This window comes from Thermobia domestica, chromosome 11 (genome assembly GCF_964235325.1).
Source record: "Thermobia domestica chromosome 11, izTheDome1.hap1.1, whole genome shotgun sequence".
NCBI classification, from domain to species: domain Eukaryota; kingdom Metazoa; phylum Arthropoda; class Insecta; order Zygentoma; family Lepismatidae; genus Thermobia; species Thermobia domestica.
Genome location: NC_137464.1, coordinates 209285708 through 209299639, shown reverse-complemented (window position 1 = coordinate 209299639; position 13932 = coordinate 209285708). Strand labels below are relative to the sequence as shown.

General features: G+C 34.6%; 1 protein-coding gene across 1 annotated transcript in view; it reads right to left on the bottom strand.

Annotated features, from left to right (window-relative positions):
- Positions 1-13932, bottom strand: part of LOC145665441 (pickpocket protein 28-like) — a 65812-nt gene that overhangs the window by 29341 nt on the left and 22539 nt on the right. The window contains exons 3-5 of the mRNA XM_081732749.1: positions 12192-12440; positions 6497-6554; positions 372-508 (exon numbers count right to left, since the gene is read on the bottom strand). Coding sequence (XP_081588875.1) covers positions 372-508; positions 6497-6554; positions 12192-12440 — 444 coding nt within the window. The remainder of the gene's footprint in view (positions 1-371; positions 509-6496; positions 6555-12191; positions 12441-13932) is intronic.

The following is a 13932-nucleotide window of genomic DNA, read 5'->3' as shown; positions in this document are numbered from 1 at the left end:
GTTCCCTGGAGTCACCTACTTATCACGATCATTTTAAACAGTGCACCCCCACAATAAGTGAACTACGTGTTAGCAGATATCTCCAACTCCAAACCGTTTCTGTGAAAATTGCCCGGGGACACTTTACATCGATACAACGGCAGAGATTTAACATGTAGTTTGATCGTCACTATCTGTGACCCCTTTGTGGCCACCTGTGTTACCATTTGTTTTATCTTATGAGCTTTGGAATGAACCCTTTTTGACATAACTCACCATTGAAAATTTTTATGTTGGTCACTCACTCAAACACACACACACACACACAGACATATATATAACGTTATATATATAGGTAGTCATAGTCATGTGTATATATAAAATTAACTTACTTTGACTTGAACATATCATTCCGATGCAGCATGTTAAAAGCGTAACATATTTCTGTCTGAGTAACATATGTGTACATGATAGACTCACAGTTTCGACGTTCCATATGCCATTCGCATTTCTCCAACAGATCTATTTTCTGTGGATAAAATATAAATTTAGTAAGTAATAAGCAAATAAATAAAGAAAAGCAAACCTATTTATTGACTCTATAAGGCTACATCTATAACTAACACAAAGTTAACAGTCTGTTCAATTTGCATGAATATCTCAGCTATTATTAGATAAAGCAAAACTCACACAATGATATAATGTAACTGTGACATACAATTAATTTTGTACTAGTTGAACCTGCGCTGTCTACTCAGCGCATCGTTCTGTTATGACCATGAATCTCCTTGCCACTGTGCATGTCTCCTTATTCACACAAGTAAAGGATAGGAGACTCACAACGGAAGTGAATTGCTAAGTATATATGTTGGAGTGAATTTGTAGAAAATTTATAGAAATAACACGATATCAAGTGGAAATATTTTTTTCCCTAAAAATCCACATCCGTCCGAGTACGTTTCATTGCCCCTCTTGAGGCCTTTGAAGTTGCCAGCATGCAATAGGTTTTGCCATTCAGTTAAGCAATATCTATCAACCAGCCATACGTAAGTTCTCTACTGGTGCCTAACACCGTAGTTTCGACCAACAACAATGTTAATCTTATGGGCTCAAAACGGCCCCTAGAATATTGAATAGAATAATAACATTTTTTTTTGAAAATTTGAACTAGATAATCTACACAAAATTTGGAATCGACCAGTGAAAACGGCACATTTCTAGCACTTGTGCTTTTCGAGATCTTATTGTCGAAAGGATTGCAGACAAACATATAAACCTAGCATTTTAATATATAGACTAGCTGAACCTGCGCTCTCTACACAGCGCATCATTCATATATGAGCATGAGTCTCCTTGTTATGCCTCACACGTACATGTCCCTTTACAAACACAAGTGAAAGACGTTTTGATAAAAATTGGCAAGAGATACCATAAAGGGGAGATTTTTTTCGATTACTTTTTCAATATCTCGCACCGTTTGCAAGATATGAGCCTACTTCCTGTTGGAGTTTTTAATTCATGTATGATCAGTGTTTTCTTTCTTCTTGCACGCAGTGCTTATTACACTACACAAACAATTAATTATAATGTCAGTAACATACGGTGTTCATTGGGCAAAACAATCCAAACAATAAAGATTCAACTTAGAGTGGAGAAATGCTTATCCTTCGTTTTTCATTATAATTTAGCCATGTAATAAACGCCTGAGAGGTATGCAACCCCCGTATACAATTTTGTAGTGTTGGAATGTATAAGGCGTAGGATATGATGCCTTAGTTTTTTTCTGATTTCAGCACTTCCAGTGTACCCGTAAAAATATAATAAAGAAATAATGGCCATGTTTTTTAAATATTCAATTGGACATAAAATTTGCAATCAATCAGTGAAAACGTCATATTTCTAGAACATGTAGTTTCCGAGATCTCATTGTCGAAAGGATTGGCCACAAACATATAAACGTCCACAAACGTATAGTTTAAATGAACTCCAAAGATCGCAGCACAATTAATTTCCATTGAGTTTGGAAAAGGCTTTGAACAATAATTTAAAAAGGATAAACTTTATCAAAAAAGGGATCTATTTAAATAATTTATTTAAAGGACACATACTTTAAAATATTTGTCTTTATTAAATGTGGAATCACAAATAACCGTAAATCAAAGGATTGAAATTCAAAGTTATAGGTTGGAGCTCAGGCGCCTTTGTTGCTATTGTAGCATTTTAATAGATAGTTTATCTACCAACTGCACAGACGTATCCCAAACGGATCGGATTTCCTACTTGAAGTTCACTAATTTAATTGGCTCGATGCTGATCTGATGTCATGTTTAAATTTGTAGGTGGGTCCATAATGACCCGTCCTACAGCGCTCACCTCCAGCTTGATATGAACTTGATTCTATTCCAGGTCTTGTAAGTTTGTAGTAGTTGTTCCATTTTTCCTCGTTTTTATGTTCGTACGATGATAATAAAGAAAAAGTGTGGGGTGATCGTGTAAAAAAAAAACGGATTTGAAATTTCAATGGATTTACGTTTAATGGTCCCTACTACATATCGCATAAGGATAGTTTACTGACGATTTTTTTTTCGAAAACAACTCGAAGATTTTATTTATACAAATATTTCATAAACCAGTATAGCATTATCAATCCTATGGTACAGTATACGTCTGTTTTCTAGTAAACACCCTGAAGGGATACTTTACTCTTGGGCAAATTTCTATTGACGATTTTCTCTAAAACGACTCACCCAATATTGTTTATATTTCATTTTTTTTAAATCACTAAAACCATGCAATATTAATTTCTCAAGAAAAGCCAAGAAGGAGTAGTTTTGTCTTAGGGATGAGTTTTCTTTTGAATTGCCATCCTCCTAGGCTTCGTCTATGGTGTTTCATCTATTAGCATAAAAAGATAGGACATGTTAAATATAATTAACATTAAATTCATCAATACGGGACAATGAATGAGCAAGAATGCTATTAAAACTAATGATGATTTTGGTCGTTTATTTTTGTCCCATACTTTATGTATATTATCATAGTCTACCATTGTCAATCTACTGCTGGATGAAGGTTTTAACAAATTTTGTTCGCAACATCCAACTGCAACTTCCTCTATCTTAGTCAACTTTTTTCTCCGTTACTCCGCAGTGTTTCTTGATTTCGTCGCCACAACTGTATAACTCCTCCTAGATCCATTCTTTTATCTTGATATCCAGTGGAAAATTACTTTTGTTCATCTATCATCATGTCGTGTTGCAATATGTCCAATTCACCGCCATTTCAATGTTTTTCTTTTCATGATAATATCTGTCATTATTGCTGTCTTTTGAATTCATATGATCCTTTTCCTATCTCTGCGAGGGATTCGGAGCATACATCTCCATATACTTCGTTGTATAGTCTGCAGACGTTGAAGGTCAGATTTCGTTAGTGTCTCGACTCTGATCTACATGTTACATATCCTATCTAAAAATAGAAATCAATTCATTGGAAATTTTACACTCCAAACACATTAGCATATTACTTTTAAATATAAAGCTGTTCATTGCGAATGCACTCCAACTTAGCTTAATATTTTTATTACTTTCTTCTTTAATGTAACTATTCATGAATATGCTGAGTTCTAGATAGACATAGGTATTCACTCCTTCTACTTCCGTATGTTCATCTTAAATTATTGACTTCTTTGCAAAGTTGTTGAACGTCACATTCGTCTTTTCTATATTTGCTTCCAATCCAACTTCCTTGTTCTTCAAAATTAAGCTCTTCTATCTTATATTACAATTCTGAGTGTTTTGCGAAATGAACGATGCTACCAATGATACGAAGATTGGTCAGATGTTTTCCTTTTACATTTATTCCATTGTTCTTTTAGTTCAGAGATTGATAGAAATACTCAAGTAAATTTGTTAAAAGCTTAGAAGAAATATCCATGATAATTTTTGCGTAGTTGTTTTCTTCAGAATAGGAACACTTTCAAAAATTTTAACTGGGAATCTAATCGGAAAAAGACCGTCAGGAAGACCTAGGCACAAATAGGAGGGCAATATATTAAGATGGATCTTGGAGAAACAGAAATACAAAGTAGAAACTGGATCCAGTTGACTAAGAAAAGAGGCAAAAGAGAGCTTTTGCTAATGTGGTACTGAACCTTCTAGTTCCATAGGCCATAGTGTTAGTTAATAAATTTCTCTATTATTCAACTGTCTATCTTATTCGTAGAATTCTTCCACTTCATCGTCTGAATGGCTTGTTGTGGGAGAAAACTCTTGAATTACTTGTAGTTTGTCTATTTGGCAAAGTTCGATAACAAGCCTTGCTAATCAATTTGAGGTACTTTCTCCAAGACATTGCTCTTCAGCGTTTCGTTGATACGTAAAATTTAATGCCAATGGTCTTGACACTCGTTGATGTTGTAACCGGCTGGAGTTCGTGGTCCATCTTCGGGCAGCTATTTATTTATAACCGCCTGTAGTTCTGTTCGCTGTCCTTGGCTCGTGGTATTACCAATAAGTATACTCCTGATACTTTAACTTACCTGGACAGGATGATGAAGACCTCTCCAAGAAAGGTTACAAACTGTTTCCAGAAAGCTCGTCGGTCTCAATAATGAGATGAGCATTAGGCGCCGAGAGGTTCGGGTGTCTCGTCTCGAAAACCTCACGGACGATCAGACGGTCATCCAGACCATAACGCACACAAACACCATTCATACATACAACGAAAACACACTGGGTTAAATGACACTATACTTATTTATTAGAACACTATTTTGAAAAAAAAAATATAACGAAGAGAAATGAACACAACACTGGACACTAATAAATTTTGCCGCTGAAATTACGCTTTGCCCTTTTCGGGAAATAGAGCCCTTTCTATATATATGATTATAATTCAGGTATCACTATAAATACTTTGCTCACACCATTAACACACTTGGGGGATTCGCACTGGGGAAAAGTTGTCTGGATCGTCCCACGATGAATCCAGTTGTTACGCTGAACAGTCCTGCAGCGTAAAGGTGAATCTTCAGCAAACACACAAAAGAAGATCTCCACAATGGAATACAGATATTGGAGGGCGCGTATATAACATTTTAAACGCACAAGGTCTGAGGACCTGGGATTTCACTGATTGGGGCTAGCCGTAAGAAATCGTCCTTCACCGGCTGAATAGCTTGGGCCCCTTAACACAACTTATGTTTGAAGTTCAACGCGAGATGCGTGGTTGCATCTTCCAGACCTGGAGTCAAACTCCCTGAGCATTCAAGCTCAAGCTACGGGTTGCAATGGTCAACAGAAAAGTGTTGGCAGTTCATTTCAAAAATCACTCGGTTAACTCACCTGTATGCACATACAAACAGAATACGGAAAACAATTTATGTTAATTTTAGTCAACTGCCTATAATGCACTAGACACGGCGATAACACTGGCGTGAGAAAGTACAGATAACGGGCTGGAATACAACGCAGTTGGTGCCACTTCGGCTACTGGGACATCTGATCAGCCCGTATTTCTCTAATCTATTGTAATGTTTCCATAAGCGATTAACGAAAGCACTTAATTCAGTTCCCAATAACTATAGAATATATACTGTGCATATAATAAGTCAGGGAGAAACACTGAAATGGTTAGTCACTAACTGAAATGTTCTCAGCAAAAGCAATGTTTTAAATATATATATGAAAAAACGATGAAAGACTTCTTTGTCCAATTGTGTGGGAAAGAAGCAATTCCCACCAAGAAAGAACTTATGTGCGTTGCAGAATAAAGTATAAATTGAAAATAATGATCACTGTCTTGACGAAATATACAGAGTGTCCACAAAAAATCCTTCTATAACCTGGTAGCGGTTATAATGTCCACTCTTCAATTAGGTAAGTTCTCCTTTCCTTGTGACAGCTTAATCCTAAGATGATCCAATTGATCTTTGATATGACTATGATACGTAACAGGAAGAAAACCAGTACGTTGAGAAATAGTCAAAGAATTATGAAAGCGACCGTATCAGACACCCATACCTGCCACTATTACACACTGGGAACTTGCTTTCCACGAATAGTATTTCAGATTTCGCTAATGATAGAAGGGAAAACAGAGAGGAAGTTTGGTTTTGTGTAGCACGCATAAGAACACACTTCGTAACGAACACACATTTAACAAAATTCGTTTAAATGTAAATTTTTACTTACTTATTTAAATATATTATTATTTAAAATGTACAGCTCAAATAATCAGAAGGAACTTTGATTGTTAAATATGCTTATGGTAATATTTTACTATGATACGTGTTTTATCTTTTACACTTATAAAAGTAACTGCCTGGATAAAATTATATACATCGCTGCTTAATAAGCAGATTAAAAAGCTTTTGTTTAGAAATATACGTCTTTTAAGAATATAAAGAAGTGGAAGACACAAGCATCACAATTGCAGATTATTTTATTTATAAGTTTAATGGTTAAATAGGTGTGAAATATACCATTTATCATTACAAAAATATTGCTTAACTTACCTTCATTGATTTGCCTATCCTTTGTGACAGGAAATCTTCATTTCTAGAAGTTGTGTCACTGGAAAGTATTATATGCCACCAAATGAAAGTCGTAAATAGAAAATACATTCGGAAAATATTTAGCCAAGTAATAAATAAAAGAAAATCTTATGTTCCAACATAATCCACACATGAAACCAGTGATCTACGCAGATTTTCGTCAAGCTGGATTTCAAACACACAATTTCAGATCCTTCCAATATAAGTGTGACTTTTGTATATACATATCTTAATATAGTAAATGTTCATTTTTCCATAATATGTTGCTCAAGTGGACTTAAACCACAAAACTCTTACCAAGCTAAGTACATTTTGGAGCCCTATCAGAGTTTTTTTTTAAACTTAACTCTTAATTCTGAGAACTTAATTCTTAGTTATGTATTCTTAATGGCTAACTTTAAATTTCTTATAATATTAGCGTTTAAGAAAAGACTAAGTCCAAAGATGAGATATAGACCAATCTATATATCTCTTTGAACAGCTCAGAATGATATAGGTGAGTGAAAATCTTCGTACAAGGTGTTTGAGAATATCGAGAAAAATTAACTGTTTTTTAACTGGCTTCAAAAAGAGGAGGAGGTACTCCGTTCCACCCGTATACAAGGTCCACTTGATAAATAAGTGGAAGAGTTGAAACAATTACAAAACTTCGACAAAGTTAATGCTTCTTTGTTATTTTTTGATGAGGTCCTACTGTAGAACTATTATCAGATAGGCCTGGCACGTCTGTCTCGTGATTAGGATGCTGGGAATCAGTGAACAAGATGGCGGCACTCTTGCAGATTTGCTCCAACATGGAACAGCGGAGTGTCATTAGATTTCTGTTAGCTGAAGTTTCGAAACCAATCGAAATTCACCGTCGGATGGCAGTGCAATATGGTGAAAGTTGTTTAAGTCGAACACAAGTATACAAGTGGGCAGATAAGTTCAAGCGGTGTGTAAGCAGTTTTGAAGATTAGCCACGCCCAAGACGCTATGTTTATACAGTCACGGACAATATTGCGAGAGTTGATGAGTTGATACGGGAAAACAGGCGTATAACGGTGAGTGATATTGTACCAAGGATGCAATGGTGTAGCGACATTCTTTATCTCCATAACTCAAGAAGGTGTGATGGTTTGAAGCTTCAGCTAACAGAAATCTAATAACCCTGCACTACTCTTCGTTGGTGCTAACTTGAAAGGGTGCCGCAACCTTATTTCAGTTATTCCCAGCAATACGTTCGCGGGACAGGCGGGACAGGCCCATCTGATAGTAGTTCTACGATACTACCAAAATATCGACGACTTAATGTCAAAGGAACGTATCTACATTTTTTTTAAGATATGAACATTTCTTACATTATCAGAGCTCGAATGTTTATTTCTGTGAAATGGTTATAAGTCATACTTCTTTGTAAGAAATGGTTGATCAAATAAAAAGCATTTTGGATTATCAAAAATTATAATCAAATACGAAAAAAATGCTTTTCGCGATTCTGAAAAACTAACTTTTTGTAGATACGTTCCTATGACACTAAGCCGTCGAAATAAGAAAGCAGCACACTCTTTGTCCAAGTTTTGTACTTTTTATGCAACTTTTCCGGCGATTTATTGACTGGACCATATATATCTATATCTATCTATCTATATCTATCTATCTATCTATCTATCTATATATATGTATATATGTATATATATATATATATATATATATATATATATATATATATATATATATATATATATATATATATATATATATATATATATAGAGAGAGAGAGAGAGAGAGAGAGAGAGAGAGAGAGAAAGATAGATAGATAGATAGATGTGTGTGTGTGTTCTGTCTACGTTCACTCATAACTTGCATATATGAGCACCGATTTTTATTCTTTGTTTGTTTTGAAAGAGAATACTTTCCCGATGATCGCACGTAAAATTCGTTCTTTGAAGCTAGACCACTAAAAACCCTTAATGGTACCATCAAACACATTAGTGTGAAAACTGTAATTAACCGACTTTAATATGTGTATGTTTAGGCGTAGCTTCGACATAACTTCACCAATTTTGTTGATTTATTTTTTTGTTCGATAAGGTAGATCTATTTCTGTTTCTTTCTTTTTTTCTTTTTTCCTGTAATACCACGTGAGCATCATAAGTGTCTAACAATACTCTTGGAAGCTAGACTATAAAACTTTTTAACGGCTGACAGTGTTAGTGTACGGAGTGAAGGGTTCGATTCCCGGTGGGAGAGCCTTTCGAATTTTAACTGTCCTCGATGTTTCTGTGTTCGTGTCCCTGTCGTTCTAGGATACCGGTAAAGTGAGTTAAACAAGTAAACAGGGAGTAAAATCAAGTAGAAACTAGCAGTAATAAAAAGTGGTAGAGCGTTCGAGAGTTCATCTCTGCTGCATGGGGTCCGTGGTTCGATCCCAGCTCGCGCCAAGTTAGCTTTATGGTGGACAAATTCCGTGTGCTTGGGTTTTCTCGAAGTTCTCTCGTTCCCCTTACTTTCCTCATTACTTACTTTCATTCATTTCTCATTATTACCATCACTTTCAGCTTAGCTGGTATAACCTGCTGCGTAAAATATAAGGATTCCATTTATTTTTTTTTCACTATGTGCATGTTCACACACATAAAACTCAAACATTTCATTTTCATTTTTCAATGTAGAGGTACACTCGTGTCCAAAATGATTGTCGCATATCTATAACTGTCTTCTTGTAAGAATATAATGTGATCATGATTTTGCAGGGTATTTTTAATACTGATACAATGTGTATAATCGGGAAATGTGTATTTGTGGTAAATTTCATACGAAAAGAATTATAAATACGAAAATTAGAATCTGTAAAACAAAATGTTGCTAAATGGACAAGAAAGTTTTATTTTCGTTTTATTGTTCTTATTTACTGCTCTTTTGATATGAAATTCGCCACATACATGTCTTTGCCGATTATACACGCACTAACACTTTAAGACATACCTGGCGAATTCGTTATCAAATTATATTCCTACAACAACATATTTATAGACATGCGACAGTAATTTTGGACATGAGTGTACCCTATTTTGATTATCTTTGTTTTAGTTTCAAAGAATATACTTTTTCACTGATTCCAACATAATTTTTTATCAAGATTTGATTAAAGTCATTGAAGTCAACAAATGATAGTATAAAATCTTTGAGCTTTACGTCCCACGCTTATGCCGGCAACACTAAGGGAGACGGTGGTGATGATGAGAAATGAATGAAATGGTGGAATGAAGAAAGTGAGAGGAAACTGGAGAACACCAATGAAATCTACGCACACGGTGTTTGTCCGCCAGAAAGTTCATTTGGCGCGAGTAGCGATCGAACCAGGGACCCCATGCACCAGAGGTGAACGCTCTACTACTGCGGCCTCACAGATGATACTGTTAATACCGTGTGTATGTTCACGAATAATCCCCTAACTCGTAGACCGATTTATATATGGTCATACATGTTTCGTAGAGCAACTACTTTATAGCAGAGTAGTGTGCTACCTTTAAGTTTAGATATCTAACTAAAACTACTGACTAACTAAAGTGTGGACAAATTAAATAAGCTTAAAACAAAAATAACCGACTTGAAGAACGCACTAAAAACAGAAAATAAAACCTTCAAAAATTGTATTAACCGACTTCAACAAAAACGCTAAAATGTGGAAATTAATAAAAGTACTAGAAAACAGAAAATAATAATAAAGCGCTGAATAACAGAAAATAATTCATTTCTACTATCTAACAAAATTATAAAGTCCCTGCCAAGCCAAAGAAATTAATTCTATTATATAAAAGAGAACGCACAAATCCTTTGTTAGCTCATCACGCTAATACGGCTGAACCAATTTCTTTCATTTTTGGGGGGTTATTAGGATTTGGACCCTAGATGGTTTTTATCATATCACTTTAATTTTTAATTACCAGTGTCTTGAGATAATTGACCATTCAAGTGTCCATAACGTACAAATCCTTTGTTAGTTCATCATAGGTATAAAAATAAACGTATTTATATGCAACCCGCATGACCGTGTCACTCGGCGGGTTAACATAAATGACAGGCGATATAATGTTAACATTTACTGGAATCTACTATGGTTTTTATCATATCACTTGAAAGCGAAAAAGTAAAAATTATCTAAGTAACAAAGTTTATTGCGTTCCGGGGTGACCGCAGCGAAGCGGGGCGGGTTAACATAAATGACAGGCGATATAATGTTAACATTTACTGCAATCTTCTATGGTTTTTATCATATCACTTGAAAGCGAAAAAGTAAAAATTATCTAAGTAACAAAGTTTATTGCGTTCCGGGGTGACCGCAGCGAAGCGGGGTGAACGCTGCTAGTACCTCATAAAATATTATCATTGAAAGTAATTTTACGTTAGATACTAATTGATTTGGTTCGGCATAAATAATATTTTAAAAATAATAGTAATGAATTGTTGTCTGCTTTTAAGAGTATTATTATTATTATTATTATTATTATTATTATTATTATTATTATTATTATTATTATTATTATTATTATTATTATTATTATTATTATTATTATTATCTGCTTTTTAGCTTTTACTATTTTCTACTTTTTAGTGCTTTTCTTGAAGTCAGTAAATATGGCTTTCCTAAAAACAAAAGTATATAAACTTAAAAGCTGACATTGTATGATAATCATGCAACCTATTAGAATGAAATTAATGCAAAAGTATTAGCTCATAATCTTTTCATTGTAACACTAACAGCGTGACAATACACAGCATGAATAAGAAATATAGTCCAATATTATATGGTTAACACTTGAATTTTAATTCATTGTTTAACTATAACAAAGTCCAAAGAAAATATATAAATTGGCAGATGACATCAACCTCAACCAAATGACAAAATAGAAGATAAATTCTCATTCAGAGTTTTAGAGAGAGCCGAGAAAAGCTATGTTTTATTATCCTAAAATACTTAAATATCATGTTGCTGGTATCTGATATTTTTTCATTCTGCTATAATAGATTCTTTATGTGCTTTATATGAAAATCATACTGAGTAGCAGATTGTATTTATTCATGTTTGATCTCCTCTAGCACACATACACCTAACAGTGCACCACATAATCTTAATAATGACGTATGTTATCCTGGCAGTGACGAACATAATCCTAACAGTGATCCATATAGTCCTAACGTGTGATACACATTCTCCTAGTAGTGGCACACATACTGCTAATAGTGACACATATATTCCTAACAATAACACTTTTACTTACCTCATAACAGTGACATATATATTCCTGCCAGTGACACTTTTACTCCTAACAGTGACACTCCTAAAACACTGATACTTATACTCCTAACAGTGACAGACATACTCCTAACAGTGACACATATACTCATACAAGTGACACACATACTCGTAACTGTGACACATTTTCCTAACAGTGACATGTACAATTCACACAGTAACACACAAATACTGCTAATAGTGACACACATTCTTCTAACAGTGACACACATTCCTAATAATGACACACATACTTTTAATAGTGACATACTCAATTCTAACAATGATACACATAATTGTAAGAATGATGAAATACTCCTAACAATAACACACATAATCCTAACAGTGACACATTATTATTATCATATTAAGCTTACTTTGCTGACATTTCAATTCCAAAATTGTCGTCCGTATCTTCAATGTCTTGTAATTGATTAAATATGTTTGTACTGTTCTTCAGCTTTCTACATATAGAAACAGCTGGAAATGGATACTTTCTTAAATTAATCATGTTGGGGTCTTTCATCCTTTGCAGCGTGGGTGAATCATCCCATTCCCGGTAAGCTTTTGCAATAAAATGGCCACATGCTAAAGTTGAGAGTAGAACAAAAACAATCCAAACAAATCTGAAAATAAATAAACAAATAAATAAATAAGAAATAAATGAAGAAAAGAAAAATAACGTTAGTGTACAGCTCTAACAACAATTTATTATGATCTTACATACTTGAGACTTACCATCGTTTCACTTAACCACCTAATTCATACAGTTATGACCAGTAATGGTTTCAGATAATTTTTGTCCAGGGTGAGTTTCAATACAAAAAGAGTTTAAGTAGTACTGCAAAAATACTAGTAATTCTTATTTACCATGACCATTGGTTAGATTTGTCCCGGAGGAGTTTTGCAGCTCCGAAAGAAAGGAAAGTTGCCCAGGCCAACCTTCTGAAATCATCACTGCTTATGACAGTTAAATAATAAGCTTTGTGTCCACTATTCTAGGCGAAATAAAAATCCTTGTTTTCCTTAATTCTCTTTTCGCTAAAATGACAAACAATAAAAGATCACGGAATTTGATTGGTTAGTTACGGCGTTGGAGACTGGTATTCCTATTGAGCCTGCTGCCTTCTTCTAGTATTACTATTGTTTTCTTCACTTTTCTTTCCCAATAACCTGAACCACTTTACTATCAGCGTTGTTTCAGAGAAAGAGCTAAGCTCTGTCAATCCTGATTTTTCTGCTTGCTATCATTTGATGTAATCGTAATTTTCATTTGGTCGAATTTCAATTATACATCCAATCTGTCCAATAGAGGTTTTCCCACATTTACATGGAATATGGTACACTCCTGGTGTCTCAAGTCGTAAATCATCTTTTACTGGACGTAGCAAGACCCTAAGTTTTCACTGAAAATAAAATGATTGGGTTAAAATTAATCTTATTGGTGCATGTTTTAACCCAACCAGGTGGCTAAAACTGCTCCAACCCAAGTAAGGTCAAAGTCTTTAGCTAAACTGGGTTGAAAAAGGTTCAACTCAACATGTAGTTAAATGTAGGAGTCCAACCCAACGACCCAATTAGTGTGAAATCGAATAACCGGTTAATACTGTAAGGTTCCGCATGTCTTCACACCAGGCTGTAGCCATGTGTTTATTACACGTGTTTGCAGTAAATAAATACAGCGCAGACGACAGTCCCGAAAAGGAGTCGCCCGGCCTTCAAAAATTTGCAAAATTCTCTCAATTGCTAGCATCAGTGAAAGAAATCTTGTATTCTCATGCTGCAAAACCTTACGATATTCTATTTCAGCATATTCATAGAATTCATTCAGCTGTCACATGTACAGTGTAGGTGTGTTCGTATTTATAGATTTTAACTACTAATGCTTCCAATTCAATAACTACTAATTTTAACTACTAATGGTGCTGTATGAATAGAGTCATGTTCAATGTGGGCACCATAACCAAACACATTAATGGATCTAACGGGCTCGTTCTTGATAAGAGTGAATACGTTGTTTCTTCCTTCTCTTTTCACTCCCCCAAAGTTAGTATTGCAATTGTCGAAAAAAAAAAGTGTTCCAAGTTATTTTTCCTGAAGACTGAGGGAAGATGATTT